The following is a 19306-nucleotide window of genomic DNA, read 5'->3' on the forward strand; positions in this document are numbered from 1 at the left end:
ACCGGTTGAGTGGTCGACCCCCACAACCTCCCCCTCAACGTGCCTTAGCACATCCAAACCGGGGGGGTGGGGGGGTTCCTGTTTTTCATCCCTTTAAATTACCATAATGTATCCTCCTTTGAGGAGGGGGGAGTAGCAGGAGACGGGGGTGGGATTCTCCACAGCTTCATCTAATCCTCAGTCCTTCACTTCATGTCTCCTCTCCTCTCCTCTCCTCTCCTCTCCTCTCCTCTCTCCATCCACCCAGTTTGATATTTCTTGCATGCAGCCCGATGATTGCCCCACTTCTCCCTTTGTTCCGCTCTACATTGACGATACTGAACCTCTCCAGCGGTCCCATCGTGGCGACTGGAAGAATGGCCAGAAAAAGGCTCCCGACACAACATAAATACAGATGTTATAAATTATACATGTCCTCCCCCCACCTCCCTTCTCTCTGTGTTTGAATGAATATTTCATAGATTCAGGCTCAGCCATGCACATCACAGTGGCTGTCGCTGCTTGTCAGAGCGGCGACGATGACAAGAGGAAGAAACTTCCCCCGCGGATTCAGAGCGGCGGCTTTAATTGCTTTCCAAAGCTTTACATAGCGAGCGTTTGGCGCTGGGTTCATCAGATGTGGCGAGTGTTGTCTCAGGTAGTCGTCGTTCACGGGAAGGCCGTGTGGTGGTGGTGGTGGTGGTGGTGGTGGTGGTGGTGGTGGTGGTGGGGGGGGGTGGGGGGGGGGGGGGGGGGGGGGGTTGAGGCCTGAATGAAAACCACCAAAGAGACGTCTTCTATTATTTACTGTTGTTTCCTGGTGTTTGACTTATAATAATGACAATATTAATAATACGGTTTTCTTGAATGCGCCTTTTTCTGCACTCAAGGACACCGACAGGTCAAGGCTGCATGAAGGTGAAGACATGAATTTCAGTTTTAGGGAAATTTCTCCTCTTCCTCCTCTTCCTCCTCCTCCTCTCTGCCTAACTGCCCAGAACTGATCTGTCTCCTGCTGGACTTGAACAGAAACATGATCTCTAATCCTCGGATGCTGCTCTGAACCTGCACCGTGTTTCGTTCTCCTCGTGAGCCGTCACATCAGCACTAAACTCCACTGAGTGTTCGGATCAAAGCAGGAGCTCTCGGCTCTTTTGTAGCAGCCAGACGTCTCTGCTTTGATGAGGAATCCAACATTTCTATCGTCTCCTTTTGTCTTTTCGTGACTTTCGCTTTGAATCATTTGTGTTTCTCGTCTGAAACAAAGTTTTATTTACAAACCGTCTCTTTCCCCTCACCTTGAAGCTGACATTCATCCTGTAACCGATTTTCAAGGAAGTGCCAAGTCCTTGAAATATCCCTCGATTGAAATAAAAGCAATGCACAGTTTGCCAGGTGTCGTCTGAAGTGTCTTATTCTGGTCTTCTTCCGCATGTGCAAATCTAACGTTGACGACCTCAAAGCAGACGACACCTCAAACCACCAACAACTTAATCCGCCAATTCTCTTTTTCTTTCTTTAGCTCGTTGTTCCATTGGCTGAATCGATGCCTTGATTTTACTGTCCTTCCAATGTATCTATTATTTTAGACTGCTGACCATTGGCAATAAACATCCAATCCATTCTGTCCCATATAATTGATGGACGGCGCGTCCAGAGCCATTCAATTCCTCCTCCGTGCCGTCGCTTTCAGTCCAACTGTAATGTTCAGAATCGGTCTGAACACATTTGTTTCACATCATTAGAGTGCACCAGCCCGGAGGTAGAAATGTAAGCTGACCGGACGCTGGGAGTGAGGCTGGACGGACTGAAGGAGGCGCCGGTGTGTGTTGATGTCACGCTGGCGGAGTGCGCCGCTCACCCGAGCGCCGTATTGATTTATGATAATGACTGCTGACCTGAGCTCGGTCTGATGTCTCCCTCTGACAGCCTGCGGTCGCTGCACGTTGCAGCTCCCACTAAATTGTGTCACACACTTTAGATTCTGCCTCGCAACCCCCTCCTCCCGGGCGCGGCGGACCACCGCGTGTATCGAGCATGTCACTGGAAAAGCAGCTCGATGTCCCTAGAGGACCGGAGCTCAGGTCGCAGTGGAGCATTTCCACAACTCCACAGTGCCAACAGACACTCTCTGCCCCCTGCGTGTGAGGATTTAGGTATATATAGATATATATAGATATATAGATTTACTGTAAAAAAACTTTCATAGTGTTTTGGGTGTCTGTTTACATGACAACGGTGCTCGGAGTCACAAAGTCCCAAAGCTCGGGCTCCGTCCCAAGTTGACGGTATCTAGTAGTTGTGCACATGCTCAGTAGATGGACAATATGAACAATGTTTCCTCCAGACTGTCATGACTCTCAGTCCATATTCTCTTGGACTTGGTAGTTGACATTCACCGTAACAACAATCCAACTTGGTTGTCTGTCCACTAGAATGTCTGTGTACTACCATTGTTCATGTTTAGAGTGGATTGTTCTCCGCTGCATGTGTGTGTGTTTTCATTACAAAAACAACCAACAGCACCCTCTCGTGGCCTGCCATACCGACTACATCATTTTCAGTGTTTCTGAAACGAAAACTCAAAAGTGATGCTTCTTGTTTCCTTTCTGTGTGACATGAAGGTGAAGACTTGTCTGTTTCTGGTATGAGTCCTTTAAATTGCCAGGATTTCATTAACCGGAGCTGCAGACCACAATGCTGAGATTAAAGATTCACCTGGAATGGACCCTTGTCTGTATCACTCTCAACAGAAACCGGCCCGCTCTCACCAGTTGCCCTGGCACCTGTGATTTGTGAATGCTTCTACCCGACGTTCAGCCCCTTGAACAAAACCTGCAGCATTCTGTCCAGCTTTGTTGCAACCAAAGATCCCCAATCTGGCTCTGATGAGCTCGTAAATCTCGTTCCCCTGAAGCGTGGTGATGGCAGAGTCTCTAAAAGGATGATCAGATGGCTTTATTGGCCAGGAGAGTGAGGGGGCAGACCGTCAGGGGCCTTGTTATTGGCCTGATTTATCAGCGGTCCCCTGAGTGTCGTCTTCATCAGCAGCCGGACGGTTACTGGTCTTGGTGTGTGTGTGTGGGTGTGGTCTTCTCTCCTCGTGGGGCGAAAAAACTGCAAGTGCAAAGCACCTGTTGGGTCCACACCATTTGTGGGGAGCCAAGAATGTAGAGCACTATGTACCTTTTTTTTTGTATGTTTCTATTGATGCATGTTTGACCAATAAGATGCTTTAAATTGTGCCGACCTCAGATCGTATTTCACTTCATCATTTCTACATTACATTCATTGATAGATGCATGTCATTTAAAAGAAGGAAATGGTTAAATCTGGGTCCAAAAAGAGAAAGAACACTGACGTTAGGAACTCCAAAGCACCAAGACGTCATTATCATCTGCTAAAGTTTTTGTTTATCGCAAGTTATATCGTGATTGTATTTTTAACTAACATAGTGCAGCAATATCGTGCATATTATATTATGTTTTCATGGGCAACGTTACATATTACACTCTGTTTACATGACATTTCAAATGAAAATGCATCGTTTTTCTTTTTTCTTTTTAGAAAAGTTTCACGTTTACCCTGCAAAATTTAAAAAATGTAGTTTTCATGTTGGGCCACTAGCAGGTGCCATTTTTCTGTAATAAAACCACAGTACGCTTTAAACTTTGAAGCTCCATTAATCTGTATTTCTTCATCATTTTGGTCCGCTTTGTATCTGAATGGAAGAAATATAATCTGCCTCCATGTATGCAGATGACGTTGCAGTAAATGTTCCCTTTAATCAAGACGCACTGTTTAATAAAGAGTGAAGAACACACGCAACAATCATTGTTAGTAATGAATCATGGCACGCGCAGAATGATTTACTCTGGCCGTAGTACTCAAGCGCAGGATCAGCCGCTTACAATATTTACGTTTTCCGCCGTTACCATGGAGACGGAGCATTGTGACTCCGAGTACTGTTGTCTTGTAAATGGACCCACAACAAAAGTTTTTCATTTTCACATGGAAACGTCATGTAAGCCGGGCCTGAGTTAAGGTTATTGAGTTAGTCACGACGGTTAAATGTTCAAATGAGAGGCTCGAGACAAAAGCACTACAAATATGGCTTCTGCAAATTTGCAAGTCATTTTAGATTTACAAAGGACAAATGAAACGATGATTTGAGATTTTGGGTTGCTTACGTTGTTTTAATCATATATATATACACAAAATATGTAGGAATATTAAGTAATACAATAATAACCATTGGGTTTGTGCCTTTATCTCTACTTAAATGAGAATGTGGACATTTAATATGTATCATTTGTTCTGATTGAATACTTTGTAGCTCGGTGGCATTTTCTTTTTATTTCCTTTGTTGTCCTCTGCTTTGTTTGTCACTTCCGCCCGACTTGTTTGCAGTGTAATTAGAGATCCTCGGCTCCGATAAACACAGTTGTTGATTTGGCACACGCCCCGCGCACCATGTGGGTATAAGGCAGGAAACATCTTAACTCGGCTTTCAGCGAAACTCTCATTTGGCCTCGCCTCTCTGTTACTTAGTGTATGTTCTGAGCACATATGGGACGGCACTGAGTGTTTGTGGGTGTTTGATATCACATTAGGAGGAGAAACTAAAGCAGCGGGAAGATCACATCTTGTTACTGAGAATAATCGCAGTCCTTTCTTCTGTTGCCTGATATTATCGTATTTCTGTCATCACTACAAGCTGTGCTTTCTGGAATCCCCCACAGGAAACCTTTTAATGACGATTTGTACTGTTTTTTTTGGGAATAGTTTGTGTCAATGTTGAAAATGATGCAAACAGGAGTTAACAAGTACAAATAACAACCCAGCTATCAGTGAATGTATGAAGGCAACAGACTGGCTGTAAAAACAACAACAAACGAGAAACAAATGTTGCAGCCGGTTGGCGAGCCGAGGGAGCCCGGGCAGTCCGCTGTGCGCCCCCGTCGTCATCCTGGCTGCTCGGGTCCTCGGCGCCTTCGGGCGGCAGCAGCAGTTACACTCCAGCCTCCGGCTGCATGTTTACGTTGGCACCGACTGAGCTGCATTCATTCACTCCCGACACATGATCTCCAAATTACAGTGTGCAGAAGGAGCTGCTGCAAATACTGTGCATGTGTGCATGGAAATAAAACCCTCTCTCATTCAGATTCAGCCTGATCCTATCTATAATGGTTCAAATTAAACAAGCAGATTTCTTTCTTTTTCCATTCTTTCATGGTTTATGGCAATACAATTAAATTAATTTACAGTTCATATAGGAATAAATGGGAGCATCCAAAAAAAGAATTGCAATTATTCAGTTGTAGTTATTTACTTCATGAATTTGGTGATAATATTGTCAATACAGGCTCAACTTAGAGAAAATCATTTGGTAGCAAGAAAAATCTACATTAATATGGCATGAATGTCTTTCATCGCTTTCCCCATAATAATCTAGTGACCATGTCAATAGTCAAACATGTTAGTAAGTGAATTGTTGTGTCTGGCCAATTTCAGCGCGTGATTCGCATGTAATTATATCAAATGAATATTAGTGGATTAAATAGTTAAAAAAAGTTTTGGTTGGATTATTGACTGTAAATACATCTGTAAAGGTACTCCAGTAGTAACTCCAGTAAGAATTGTGTTTATTGCAGAAATTGATTTATTTGGGGTAGATTAGTTTGTGGGTCATTGTTTTCTTCCGTTTCCATGGAAACGAAAAGTTCCACTTTGAGAGCCTTTTTCAAAACTAGTTTCCAGTGAAACCGAGCACCGTTGGCATGTGAACGAACCACAGAAACGCAACGCAAGTTTGGCCTTTTCACCTGAAAACGTTTCGTAAACTGAACCTCGGCCGCGTTGCAACAAAGACGAAAATGTAAAACTGAAAAGCTAAAATACAGTCGGCTCCTAAATAAGATGCGTTTTCATATAAATGATTACATGGGGGAAACCAAAAGCCTTTAATGTGCTGCCAGAGAGGAACCACTCAGTTGAGTTTATGCTCTTTGAAGCAGGCATCCGACTTTACAGCAGACGATTAATCAACAAAACGAACTGCACTCAGTCCCTCGAGCTTCACGCCATTAAACAGGACTCTCGCGGCGTTGCGTTCACTGCAGAAACACTTTGACGTTTGTGTTTGACCCACCGCTTGTTCTAAAAACTTTGCTTAATTCAGCATAACGCTCTGAGCGCGGGCAGAATCTCAATGCGAGCGAGCGTTGACCTTGTTCAGAGAGTCGGTGAGACCCCGAGCAGGTGGAGGAGTCGGGGTCGATTAGTGATGAAGATGGAGGCTCTCTTCTTTTTCTTCTTCTTTTCCCTCTCATGCATTATGTATCGCAGACGGTGCAGCGTGAGCTCATCATAATGTGCCATTTAGCCCGAGAGGCGGCGTTGAGATGTGGAGAGGACATATTTTGTCCCTGAAATGACGAGTAGATTTACTTTGACTTCAGAGACTCGCAGATAAAATCAAATGGTTTCAATTCATCACCTCATGCAAAACGCTAAATCAGTCCTACAAGCAATTTCGGGTCACGATTAACCTCAACGCAGAACAAAACTCTACACAGAACTGGACTCAAACCATGGATCGCTCGACCTCCAACAACAGTACTAACCCCTTTTGTTTTATTGAGAAAAGAAACCACCTTTCTTTTCGACCCTCTTCACCCAACCTCGGGTCATGGAGGCTTTTAAATCAGTTCCAGCAGGTTCTTCCTGTGCTTGTGGGGAATTTCTTCAAATCCAAAGAAAAGCTTGTTCGGTTTATTGGTGACTAATATTTGGGTAGTGGCGGCCGAGAGGTTAGAGAAGGATGCCTTCCTCCTTATTTGTTCATCACGCAGCAAGTAGGACTGTAGCCCCCCCCCCCCCCCCCCCCCCCCCCCCGACACGACGCGAGGTCGGACCAAGCCGCTGTAAGTAAATACATAAAAGGATTTCAATGCTTTTTCTTCACTGTGCAGCAGGAAATGGAAACGTGACTGAAGAGGTTGGGTCCCCTGATATGGGGAACTCCGTTCTTTTTTATTTCTGTTAGAAGTTACAATTTAAAACAGGATTTTCTGACCAACCCCGTTGGCTTCTGGTTGGATTGGCTCACATCTTCTGTATCAGCTTAATGGATTTATCATATAAATCCATAAGAAACGAGGCTCGAAGATGAGAATCCAGCTCGCCGTCTCAGAGAGACACAGTGTGTCCCGGCTGGTCGTTACGTTGCTCATTAATCTTCCCGGGGTGATTTGGCTTCTTGACGTAAAACTGTGAGGCAATGCTGTGAATTTTATTTTTCAATGGGAGCAGTTGTCGCATTCCTTTGCTTCAGATACGTTCCAACATAAACACACCTCAAAGCAGATGATCTGGTTGATTCATCCCCGGCATCCACACTCCCACACTGCACCGCCACTCTTCTTCTCTGCCGGTTATTGAGCCTCATCAGGTGGAAGACGCCTCCTCTGCACTTTTAATATGCAAATGCAGGAAATCCTTTTCTTTGCCACCGGCCTCCCCCACACTTGGAGGGATTAAATATTCATGATCTCCGTGATTACTGTGCATCACACTGTAGATGATATCCAGGAGCGAGCCCCCGGTGCAGTGCGCAGTGTCGTCCTCAGTCTGCTGCTCTCACGTCTGTGACCCCAGATTACTGATTATTAGGAATTATTCAGACACCGTGTAGACACACGAGTGTGGGGATAATTCTCAGTGTCTATATGTGAGACGGGCAGTACAGTGAAGGGCGGGAGCATATGGTTGAGATTCCAGCGAGGCTGGATGTGGAGTTATGGTTCCCAGAGGTCCCACTTACATCAATTATTCATGCTGCAGAGGGTCTGAGAGCCACTCAACCTACAGCCAGCTTTGGATTTCTTATTTTAGCCATAATTTAGTCCAAAGCCATACTGTTTAAACACTGCAATCTGTACAAATATCTAAAAATAATCCAGTGGGTTTTGACTCCTTGAAATGCATGCTGGGTATTGACTACTAGCGATTTCTTATGATTCATATTTAATTACTCGGGTCCTTTTTTTTAAATTTTTTTTTATGATCAGCTTTTTATTCCTGATGCAGAAGACCTAAAAATAGTTCCGTTTAATGATGACTAAAATCTACTAAATAATTCAAATCCAAATACTGAAGGTCCCCTCATGTCCTGCGTATTAGTTAAGCTGCGCCCAGGGCAAATCTGGATTCTGCTTATGAATGTGTGCTCAAGTGCCAAGTTTATGACTTTTCTCCGTTGATATTTCAGTTTTATTCACACGGCACCAATTACAACACAGTCATCGCGAAGCAGTTAAATGCACCGCAGTGAAACATGAGCATTAACAGACAGCAGTGGGTAAAAAAAAAAAAAAAAAAAAAAACACTTAATTTTAGACGCACATCTCTAAACAGAGAAATACTTTATATTCATAGATAGATAAATGTCAGCTGAGTCGCATCGAAATCAGTGCCTCCATCTTTCCGTCTTCAAGACACCCAAACACATTAACAACTGAGCACACCTTCGATTACGAGACATTTCTTAGGGAATCATCAAACTCCAAACAAAAAGAGCTAAAGGTTCAGAATTGAACCGGATTTCTTTCAGCGAGTTCTCATCAGTACTCTACTGTGACTGTGTGTCTCTAAGTAGATAGCGCAATGCATAATATTTGTCAAAGGAACAATGTTATGTTTCAGGCGTTTCAGTCAAAATTTAGGATCAATACTGTCAAATGAAGCACAAAATGAAAACGTTGGATTCTCCAGGGGAAAAAAACAACATCATGTTGTACCCAGTTATCCAGGAATCCAGTTTTTAAAGCGGTCTAATGGTGCAGCGTGTTTGGGCGGGATCTTACAAATAGATCTGGCTAAATCTGCTGCACTAACAAAGACAGGCTGGAAGGAAATTGTGTCTCTTTTGGCCATTGCTGCCTGTGTTTGATCGACTTAGTCTGTTCTGTGCTCATTTGTCCAATAAAACCACAAACCCAATGTTTTGGGGCATTGGTCAACTTTAGATTGTAGCATTGCTACGTTATGAAATAAGCTGGCAGTTTGTATTGAAGCAAATTGAAGCAAAGACTCGCGCCATCAGCAGTGAAAGTGTTTTTAATCATATGTGTTTCCATTACGGCGCCTTCTGCTTCCAGGTGTGGAGGGGAACCATCGCCAGAATGCGATACCGGCGGATGAAAGCAGCCCTGACCATCCTGCAGGCGTACCGACGCTACAAGGTCAAGTCCTACATCCGGGAGGTCAACCGCCGCTTCAAAAACGTACGCTCCATGAAGGACTATGGCAGACACGTGAAGTGGCCGATGCCCCCCAAAGTCCTGCGAAAGTTTGAGGACGCACTCAAGAGCATCTATAACAGGTACACGGGGAAGATATGAACACTTCTTTGAATGTGGGTCAGTGCTGGGAGAGTGAATAAAGATGCTTTAATAAAGATCTGATATCCTGTTGAAAACATTTGAGCACCAGGCTAATCAGTCGTCACCATCTTCTACATTTTAATTTGTGACGACATCTGAACCGAGGCGGAGGAAGAACCTCCTTTGAATGAATTGTTTTTAAAATATTGTCTCTTGATGCAAGTCGTTTTTCTAAATTGGCTGAACCAAAAGACGAGTCTGAAACAACACAAGCCCTCCGGTGGTATTTTACATCCAGATGAGCCCATTTGAAGCAGCTTCCTCGTTGTTTCCTCCTGCCTTGGGCTCACACTGGGCATCGATTTCTCCTCCTCCATCAAAGACTCATCGCTGCCTTTCATCCTCCGGCCTGTTTGCTCTTTCTCCCATGGTGACGCTGGGCACAGTGAGAAAACAGCCCTCCTGCAGAACCATGTCTGCTGTCGGGATCTGTGAGTGAAAGGCCAATAAATGAATGCAGCAGCAGCTGGGGTCTGCAGCAGATCCAACCACAGCATCAAGGCTTTGTGGAGCGTCTTCCTGCTCACACTGTCCGTCTTCCTCCGTCTTCCTCCGTCTCACTGTGCACTCTGTGTGTCTGCTTACCTCCAGGTGGTGGGCATGGACGCTCATCAAAGGCCTCTCTCCGGAGGAGGCCTTACAGGTGAGGGCCAAGGTGGCCTGTCTGGAGGCCCTGAAGGGCCACAGAGTGGACATGGGGCTGCAGAGAGCCTGGGAAGGAAACTACCTGGTGAGTGGACTGGATGGAGGGATGGATGGATGAATTACTCCAGCAAAAAGAATAAAGAAATCATTACATGCCAGCCCTGTTTCACTGGGAAAATTGCATTTTTCTGGAGTGTACAGTGCTCCACGTGTTGTAGAATGTGTTCTAGAAGAGTCCTTATCTAGATTGTTCTGTAACTGAATCTGTTTTAATGAAATGCAGTGATCCTTCCTTTGGTCCTACATTAAGGTTTTTTTTTTTGAAGATTCATGTCCCTTTTAAGTGAGCGCACCCTTCTCTTTTTGCAAATCTATTTAGAAGTTAGAGGTTACTTTCTGAGCTTTATACATAATCTGCAGCATACTATAATCTACTGTGTAATGATATTTTAACAGGCTGAATAATGGCTTTGTTGTATCTATTTTTTTTTTCCAACTGACTATTCTTATGACTCTTTTCTGTTTAAAACTTAACGATGCCTCTCCATTGAAGTGTAAATAAACCGCACCATCATCTGCGTAAGTTGAGACACATCTCTTGCATCCAGCAGACACTGAGTGGATCTATACGACGAAGAAAGGCGGTTTAAATGTTTTCATTGTACTGTTGACTGTGTCAGTAAGTTTATAACGAGCAACCCTTGATATGATTCAGTTGCTTTTAAAAAGGTTGGTCACTTTTGGTTTATTTCACCACATCTTAAGCTCTGAGGGTTTTTTCTATGTGTTGGCCAGAAGCGAGACAGCCCCGACACGGCCGCGTCGTTCACCCTGGTGTCCAGCGAGCTGCAGAGAAAAGACAAATTCATGAGAGTGCTGTTCTCCTGCAACGTGCGAAAGGTAACAGGCTTCAACAGAGAACCGTCTTATCTGCATCTACAAACAAGCGCATGCCCCTCGCCTCCGGGCGGTGGAGATGCTGGTGTGTTTTGTGTCTAACGAGCAGCTTTGCGTTTCCTAGATCAACCGTTTCCACAAGGCAGAGAACCGAACGGTGCTCCTCACCGACCGCCACCTGTACAAGATGGACCCCCTGAAGCAGTACAAGCCCATGAAGAGCATCCCCCTCTACAACGTAGGACCCGCTTCTTTTAATAGAAACACAGAAACAAAGGGCAGCTCGTTACTCACAGGTAGAACAGTCATGCAGCGCGACATCCAGTGTTTAGTTTCTGAGCCGGTCCACGATGAGTCAATGAGAAATTATGAATCTAATACAAATCAGAGAACATGATTCATGCAATACAAACACTTCGCTTCACTTTCAAACGCAGCAGATTTATTTTCAGTGAACGTGGGCACTCATCATCGGTTCATCAATGTGATTGAGCAAGGAAATCCCTTGGACAATGCAAAAGCAATCCATCCATCCATCTATCTTCTGTATGGCTGTATTTAATCTGGAGGGAACTGGTGCCGATCGAGCTGACCATTGGTGAACAGCAGGTTGTACCTGGTTTTGTTACAACCAGGTAACAAAAGGCATCACAATACAGTTTTTTTTATTTGTTATTTTCACATTACATCAGCTTAGTCTGAGGTTTACTGTTCCACTGGCCAACAAGCTACGAAAATACAAATTCACTGGACGATCCAACGCTTCCGGGCCTAAAGTGGAAACCGTACAGACAAGAATATCCAATATGGAGTAAAGACGATCCTCCTGCTCAGACGACGAGACTTCTGTACTGACCAACCCACCAACCCACTGACCTCTTCTAGCTCTTTTCTGGGTCTCGATGCTTCAGGAGTTCATCCTGTTGGCTCCTAAACAAAGACTCACCAGCTTCCCTCTGCCATGAACTATTGATTCCAGCATCCATCTATCATTCATGTATATTCTGGACCCAATTCATCCGAGATCAGGCAGCTGGAGAAGGAGTCTCCGAACACTGCATGAAGTGCAGGAAAAATCCATGGCTTCCATGTTTCAGAACAAATCTGAGTTTTGAGTAAGAATTGCACGAGCTGTCTGCTTGTTTCAACAGTTAAATATTACATGTACTGCACATTTCAGATTGGAGGAATCTCACAAAGACTTTCTGTCTCTAGGTCTCAGAAACTACTCAGGTTAGGAGCCACTGGTTGACTTTTAGTAGGAAATAAATCTGGATTAAAAACAGAAATGTAACACAATCGTCACAATGCAGGATGGAAACGTGAGTTTCAGCTTCAGGTGGTTGAAAACATCAAAGGTTTAAAGGTTATTGTTGCTTAAGTGGAATCCTGCTTTCCTGTTTATTCCCGGCGGTGCCGTGCCGCGAGGGTTCTTATGGCGAAAGACAGTCAGTCAGACGTATTTTAATGAGGAACCGCTGATTCACAGCAGCAATTTCAACTCCAATTAGCACTCGACTTTTTTTTATTTATTTTTTTAAAGGAGTTAAATTACAGCAGCTACATCATTATACCAACACCGAATGATGGGAACGGAGAGACCCACTACAGTGGAATAACGTGCCCCCTTCACTTATTCAGCGCAGAGTGCGGTAATTGGATTAACGTCCTTCTTCGTTGAAATGTCTGTGTGGGATTAACCTTCGAAGCCTTTCACTCTAGTTTCACACAGATTGTGAAATTTCCAACACCCATCAGAGGATTGAACGACGTCTTCTGAGTACTAAAAGATTATGGTATTTCCTGTTCGGATTGCATTAAACTGATCACAGACGGTATCCACGCTTTCTGAATTGATTGACCAAATGTTCACAAATGGCTTCTACCTCATCTCTGGTGTGTATTTTACCTTAAAATGTTTTCATAATATTTAGAATGAATGAGAGTGGATAGGTTGGATGAAGTGGTGCCGAAGATGGATGATGGAGAGAATGAAGCAAAGAAAAATAAATCCTTTCAATTAAATTAAAGGGTATGGATGTATTAAAATGGAATGAAACAATTAAATGGAGAGGTTTGAAATGTGGTGTAATGAAATAGAAAGGAATGGAACAAAATAGGAGAGACTGTGAAGAAATGACGGAATAAACATGTAGGAGTAGAATAAAATGGAACCGGACATAATCAAATGGAAAGAAGTGAAAACTAATGGAACTGAAATACAGTTTAATGGGGCCGATGGAAAAGTACTCGAAACGCACAGATATTGAATCAAGTGGGAAGAAAAAGAATTGAAGGGAAACGAAAAGAATAGAACCGAAAAGAAAAGAATGGGATGTAATGAAATGGAAAGGGAAGAAGAGATTGTAGTGTCCGAAACGTCTTAAAAACTTTGAAATAACTTATAGCCAGCCACAAATACACGAAGTGCACATGAAGATCCAGGACAATGTCAAGTTGTTGTTTTTTTTACTGTAAAAGTAAAAACAGGTTGTCTGAAGTTCTTCTTCAGTGCGAGAGTTAACGTGCTGCCGTGCTGCAGCTGGATCTCACCTTCTTCCCCCAAACATCCAGGTTAGCAGTCGGAGCGGCTTCCTGAATCCGAGCACAGAGGTGACAGCATTGTCTTTGATTTCCCACCGGCCCGCTGCCACATGGCAGCATGTCAATATGCAGGAAGCTGCTTCAGCTCCACAATTGGCTGCTCTTCATTCACACGCACTCTGTGATAGGCCCATTAAAGCCGCTGCATGCGCTCGGCTCAGGAGGCTGTTTCCATGGTAAAAGTGCACCGTGAGCTTCATGCCTGCAGCTGTTTTCATTGTATTTTTTTTTTTTTTTTAGCTTTGAGGTTTCCTGCAGCATCTCGAGTCTCACCTGTGCAGGAATAGTTTGGCGTGTTTGTTTCCTCAGAGAGGGTAGGCTTATCGATCTCCTCACCTCGTCTCTCGCAGTTTCTTCAAATTTAAAGGTGGCCCATAAATAAATGCAGGGCTAAGAGGCATTTAATGTGAACACGCTCCAGGGAGTGTTTAGTTTTAACCACAGGAGGTGAAGAGCTTCTCCGGAAAATGGCAGTGTGGATCAACGAACGAGGGGTTTTTCTTTAGAGGAGAGCAGAGCGGAGGTGAGAGTGCTCATCAACCAGTCACCAACTTGTAAATGTAATTTAACCTATCCAGAAAAGGCAAAAGAGAAAAAAATACACACACACACACACACACACACACACAGGGAGAACGGTATTTGAACTCACAGCCTTCTCACTGTGAGGCGAGAGCGCCAACCACTGCTTCACCAAAACAAATATATAGCAAATATAAAAAGAGAGGTGAGGTTCAAGTCAAGTTAGGAGCTCTAACAGACCGAGATCCACTCCAGTCCACCTCGACTCGGGGTAGGATGAAGTGATGGAGAACATAGAGAGACGGACGGTTTGATGGACGGAACAGATGGACTAAAGGATGGGTGGTGGATTGGTGGATGGACGGACAGATTGGTGGATTAACAGGCGGATAGTTTGGTTGGACAGACGGCCAAACTGTTAAAATGTCACATTTGTATTTCAATCAGAGCTCTGAATCAAGTGTTTGCTCTGCAGTTAATTTGCGCCCTCGGCCTCATGCGTGAGACAGAAACAAAGGCAAGAAGCGATGGTGCAATCCATTAATCTCTCAGGCACATTTGCCCCCGTTCTCCGGTGCGACGGGTGAGACACGAGGGCGGTGGCAAGACACCCCGGAGCTCAATCTGACAAAGTGACAGCGGCAAATTAGAGAGCTGGAGGACGGACACCACGAGCCGACAACACGTCTGCATCTGGAAATGGAAACAAGACAGATGGTGGAGGAGAGAGAGAGAGAGAGATGAGTGTGAGTTCGAGGAGATGTTTAGTTATTGTTCATTCACGGGGAGCGAGTGAGCGACGTGCTCACCCTGCAGTGATGGATGTCAGCTTTATGGTGAGTGGCGGCCTGCAGGAGGACACGAGGGCGGGCGGCGAGCTGCTGCTCACGCTGACAGTGTCAACAAGAGACTTAATCACACAACAAGCTGCACACACACACACACAGGCCGTTGTCTTTCTTTCTTTTTTTTTATTGTGAAACTCATAGTTATGGTCAAAGAAATGTAGAAAAATGGAATCTTGTCCATGAATATTGTAGGAAGCATCACGAAGAAAAGTTCAAATGGATGAAATTATTTTGCCACTCAAACGAATGTCCTTCAAGTCCAATTGAGCTGATTCATTATTCTTCCAGAAACATCTGACATGAGAAAATACTTAAATATACTCCATATCATTGATTTTCATTACTTATGAGGCAAAATGACAAATAACATAGTAAAAAAGCTTGAAACATTTTTGAATTATTTAATTTAATGAAAATAATGAAAGTGTAAAAATAGATGTCATATCTTATATTTGTATTTCCAGTGATTAACCAGGCTTGAAAAGGTTGATATTTCTGAATATCTAATGGTTTTACGTCTGTTCATGTTCTCCTGGGTTTTCTCCCGGTCCTCTGGTTTCCATGGGGGATCAAAAGACATGTGTTCTGGTTAATTAGTGACTCTGTGTGTGTTGTCATGTGTGAATGTGACTGTGTGTGATTGTCTGGCTTGTTGGATTGAGACGCGTTCAGGACGTCCGCTGCCTTTCTGCCGATGTGAGCCGGGAACTCTTCCAGCTCTGCAGCCCTGAAACACAAGATCAGTGGATGTTGTTTGGTGATAATAGCTTTTCGCTGCCAGACAAGAGGGAGTGTTGGTGGAGATTATAATGCTCCAGGATGGAGATGAAGACTTTTCCACTGATAATTCGTATTTGTCTGTGTCGTCCATTCGTCTTTTTTCTCCGCCGTTACTTTATGGCCCGAGGGCGCAGGGGACACGCGACCTCTCTATAAACGTCAAGCCGCAGGGCCGAGTGATTTGGTCAAGGTGAACGAGTGTGGAGACGAAGGTGTGTGAGGAGGCGAATGGAGCTGCAGCAGCGTGACGTTGTGTTATTGATCAGTGAAGGTCACGCAGAGGGAAAAGCAGTTAGCTCATTGTTGATTAGCACTGATCCCCCCCACCCCACACACACACCACCCCACCCCACCCCCACCCCGAGCCAGAAACTGCCTGCCAAAGCAGTCACACAGACCAGCCACAACATTATGACCGCTGGCCGATGTAAGGAAGAACACAGATTATATACAAGCGATGTTGACAACATTGTGATGGCTCGACAACGGGTTCAGATCATGTTCAAAACTACAGCTTTTGTGTGTGGTAGGATTGCACAATATCTCAAAGTCTTATCGTTATCCTCAACATGTAAAAGTGACTGGGCTGCAATACATTTTTGTTTCGATGCACTGTGCATTCAAAAGACATGTCATAAACATTGACTAATTCACTAAAAATGCACAACTAATAATTAAATCAAGTTATTAAACGACAGCTCTAATTATTTCATACCTGGTGGAAACAGCGCAGAAGTCCGAAGCACAAAAATCAAGACAAAATGACCAAAAAAAGTCAGTAACTGGTTCTGAAGCACTGCTAATAAACATTAACATCAGCGCCCAGATGGGCAAGAGAAAGAACACTGTTCTTCTTCAGAAGAAATCTCAAAGCACAATGACATTAGGAATATTAAACATGAATTATATCATTTTGAAAAATGTGTTTCTCTGCGAGGCCCCGCCTCCTCTGAAGCTATTAGAATAATCACTTTGTTGTGTTTGGAGTTGTAGTGACCTCCGTTCACCTGAGCATCACAACTGAACCACTGATCAAGGGAAGGAAACCGTCTGCTGATGGTTCAGGTTCTCGATGACACCACGCTGCATTCTGAGAGGCCAAGCTCTGCTGGAAACCCAGTCTGAGATGTTGATTTGGCCTTGAAATCACCACTTAAAGTCTCTAGAGGTCAGATAGAGGTTGTGCATCGATGGTTTCAGCAGGAGGACGAGGCCCACACAGTATTATTCCGGTGGTCATAATGTTATGGCTCATGGCTGTATAAGCCAAACACTGCCGGAGCGGCAGAATTTGTATCATCTCAGTTCCATCTTGTTAAAAAACAAATACCTGGTTTCATATCAGTCCTGAGGGTTTGAACCCATGTTTCACCTTCTTTTCTCGCCTCCTCCTCCTCCTCCTCCTCTTCCCCCTCAACCACCCGTCCTCGCTCCCGGCCCAACATCGTCTCCCCCCCCCCCCCCACCCCATCTCTGCCTGTGTTTCTCTCCTCCCCGTTGTTGTCATGCCAACTTCCCGGGAGACGGAGTTGTCATGGATACCGAGCGGCAGGGCAGATCAGCTGATGTCTGGTGTCGTTCAGGCACAAATCTGTCTCCTGTATGTGAGCGTTTTCCTCCCTTTTTTACTGCCGGCAAGGCTTAAATGTGATCCCTGTGGCTCTCTCTCTCGCTCTCTCTCGCTCTCTCTCGCTCTCTCTTTCTCTCTCTCCCGTCCTTTTTTCATTCACCCATTGACCCTTTTCTCTGCACACATTAATTGAGAGCTCGTAGCTCAGAGGTCAAAGCAGACATTCATCCTCAAAAATCAATATAATCATATAATCCAGCATAATACAACATTTATTATTTTATTTTCTACCTTTACCCAATCTCCTCGGAAATTAACCCTTTACGTTCCCGCCATGCTGATGGGATTACTATTGAAAACCGCTACAATCTCAATTTCAAGCCAATTTTAATGAAACCCTCTGGTGCAAAATACAGTGAAATGTCCTGAAAACTTCTATAACTGTTGCATTCTGGGTGTTTTTACAAACTCCCCCTGACAGCATGGCTTTGAGGTTAATGTTAGTTTGCTAGCTTTCATGGCAGCGTCACGATATCTCAGGTCAGGTGTCCGCGTTGTGTTGTGTGAAACGCTTATGAAATTTGTAAAGAATAAAAAAAAAAAATAAATCACTGTTTAAAATTGTTTTAATTTTCTTTTTCAGGCCACATTGGAGCCTCTTGTGGGTCGATTTTGACCCACGGGCCTTATGTTTGACCGAGATTAGTTATTATAGGTCAGACATTAAGTTAAAAATGGAGCTTTGTGTCCATATATAGTTATTATAGTTGCTTGTTTTAAAAAAAAAAAAAAAAACCACTAGTGTTCTCAATACCATCAGAAATGCAAATCAACGAGATATTGAAAGTATTCAGGGAAGTAATACAAGTATAGAAACACGAAATTCTGTGCACAGTTTTAAAATCCAAATAAATCCATTCATAAGAGGGTTTAAAAGCTTTTTAATCTCTTCTGATGTTAGTTTTTGATTTGTTGAGTACAGCAGATGCACATAACTGTGATATGAAAGTAGATTAATTTCCCAGACTCGAATCGGGTACCCTGTAGCTGTGGGGTGAGTGCTAACCACTACACAGCTCGTAAATAGGATGTGATGCATAATTTAGGATCCGTGTAATTTCTCACCTCACGCCGTAAGATGAGACTTCATGAATTAGCTGCTGCTGTGCAACAGAATAATAAAGCACTTTTTTTTTTCTTCTTCTTCTTCTTCCATGCAGTTTTAGTTAACACTGGGAAAGCAGAGCTCAGAGATGCTGAAGACCCTGCAGAGTCCTGACTCGTGCATATGTGTTCATCTCTGCCGAGTGACTCAGTGAGGAATGAGCGCCGAACAAAAGAAGCAAATGCTTTTCATAAGCAGCCTTCACATTATGCAAATCTGCTGAAACCAACCTCATGTGACGAGGCGAATGACAGCCGCGCCAACAAACCCATTCGGCTGGAAGTCAGACGGCAGCAGACTGGACGACTGGCGCGGCGCAGCTTGTTATGTTGTATTCATCTGGTCAGATCATTCGAAGTACCACTTATTCTCTGAACTGCTGCAATGGTGCATCATTAATATTCAAATATCTATAAAATGGAAAAAAAACATGTTATTCAGATAAGGTTCTTGTAAGAAAGAGTCAAAGGTCATTAAAGTTTAGGAAAATATCAACCTTTTTGACTAAAATAGACTTGACTGGCTCTGAAAGGAAAGTCTTTTCTGAAATTTGATCAAATTTGAAGATATTTTCCGAGAAAAAGCAAAGACGGTTATAATCCATAACTTTGTGTTTAATAGCTTTTGCGTTGACACGGGCTGTAGGCTTCTGTTAGATATTCGTCCGAAGATGCTACCACATCATGTAGAGGTGGGAAAGAGAAGTAAAATTTTGTTTCTCTCTAATCTGGTGCCGTTTTAACCCCTTCAGATCTGAAGCAGCAGCACGGATCAGGTGTGACGATCAGATGTGATTCATGTCTTATTCACATCTGTCTCAGCAAAACACACACACACACACACGCACACA

The 19306-nt window shown here is 43.9% G+C and overlaps 1 protein-coding gene across 1 annotated transcript in view; it reads left to right on the forward strand.

Annotated features, from left to right (window-relative positions):
* myo1d (myosin 1D) overlaps nt 1-19306 on the forward strand; it is a 108819-nt gene that overhangs the window by 56376 nt on the left and 33137 nt on the right. The window contains exons 17-20 of the mRNA XM_080478546.1: nt 9141-9364; nt 10017-10155; nt 10866-10970; nt 11092-11205. Coding sequence (XP_080334672.1) covers nt 9141-9364; nt 10017-10155; nt 10866-10970; nt 11092-11205 — 582 coding nt within the window. The remainder of the gene's footprint in view (nt 1-9140; nt 9365-10016; nt 10156-10865; nt 10971-11091; nt 11206-19306) is intronic.

This window comes from Lipophrys pholis, assembly GCF_963383615.2.
Source record: "Lipophrys pholis genome assembly, chromosome: 1".
NCBI lineage: Eukaryota > Metazoa > Chordata > Actinopteri > Blenniiformes > Blenniidae > Lipophrys > Lipophrys pholis.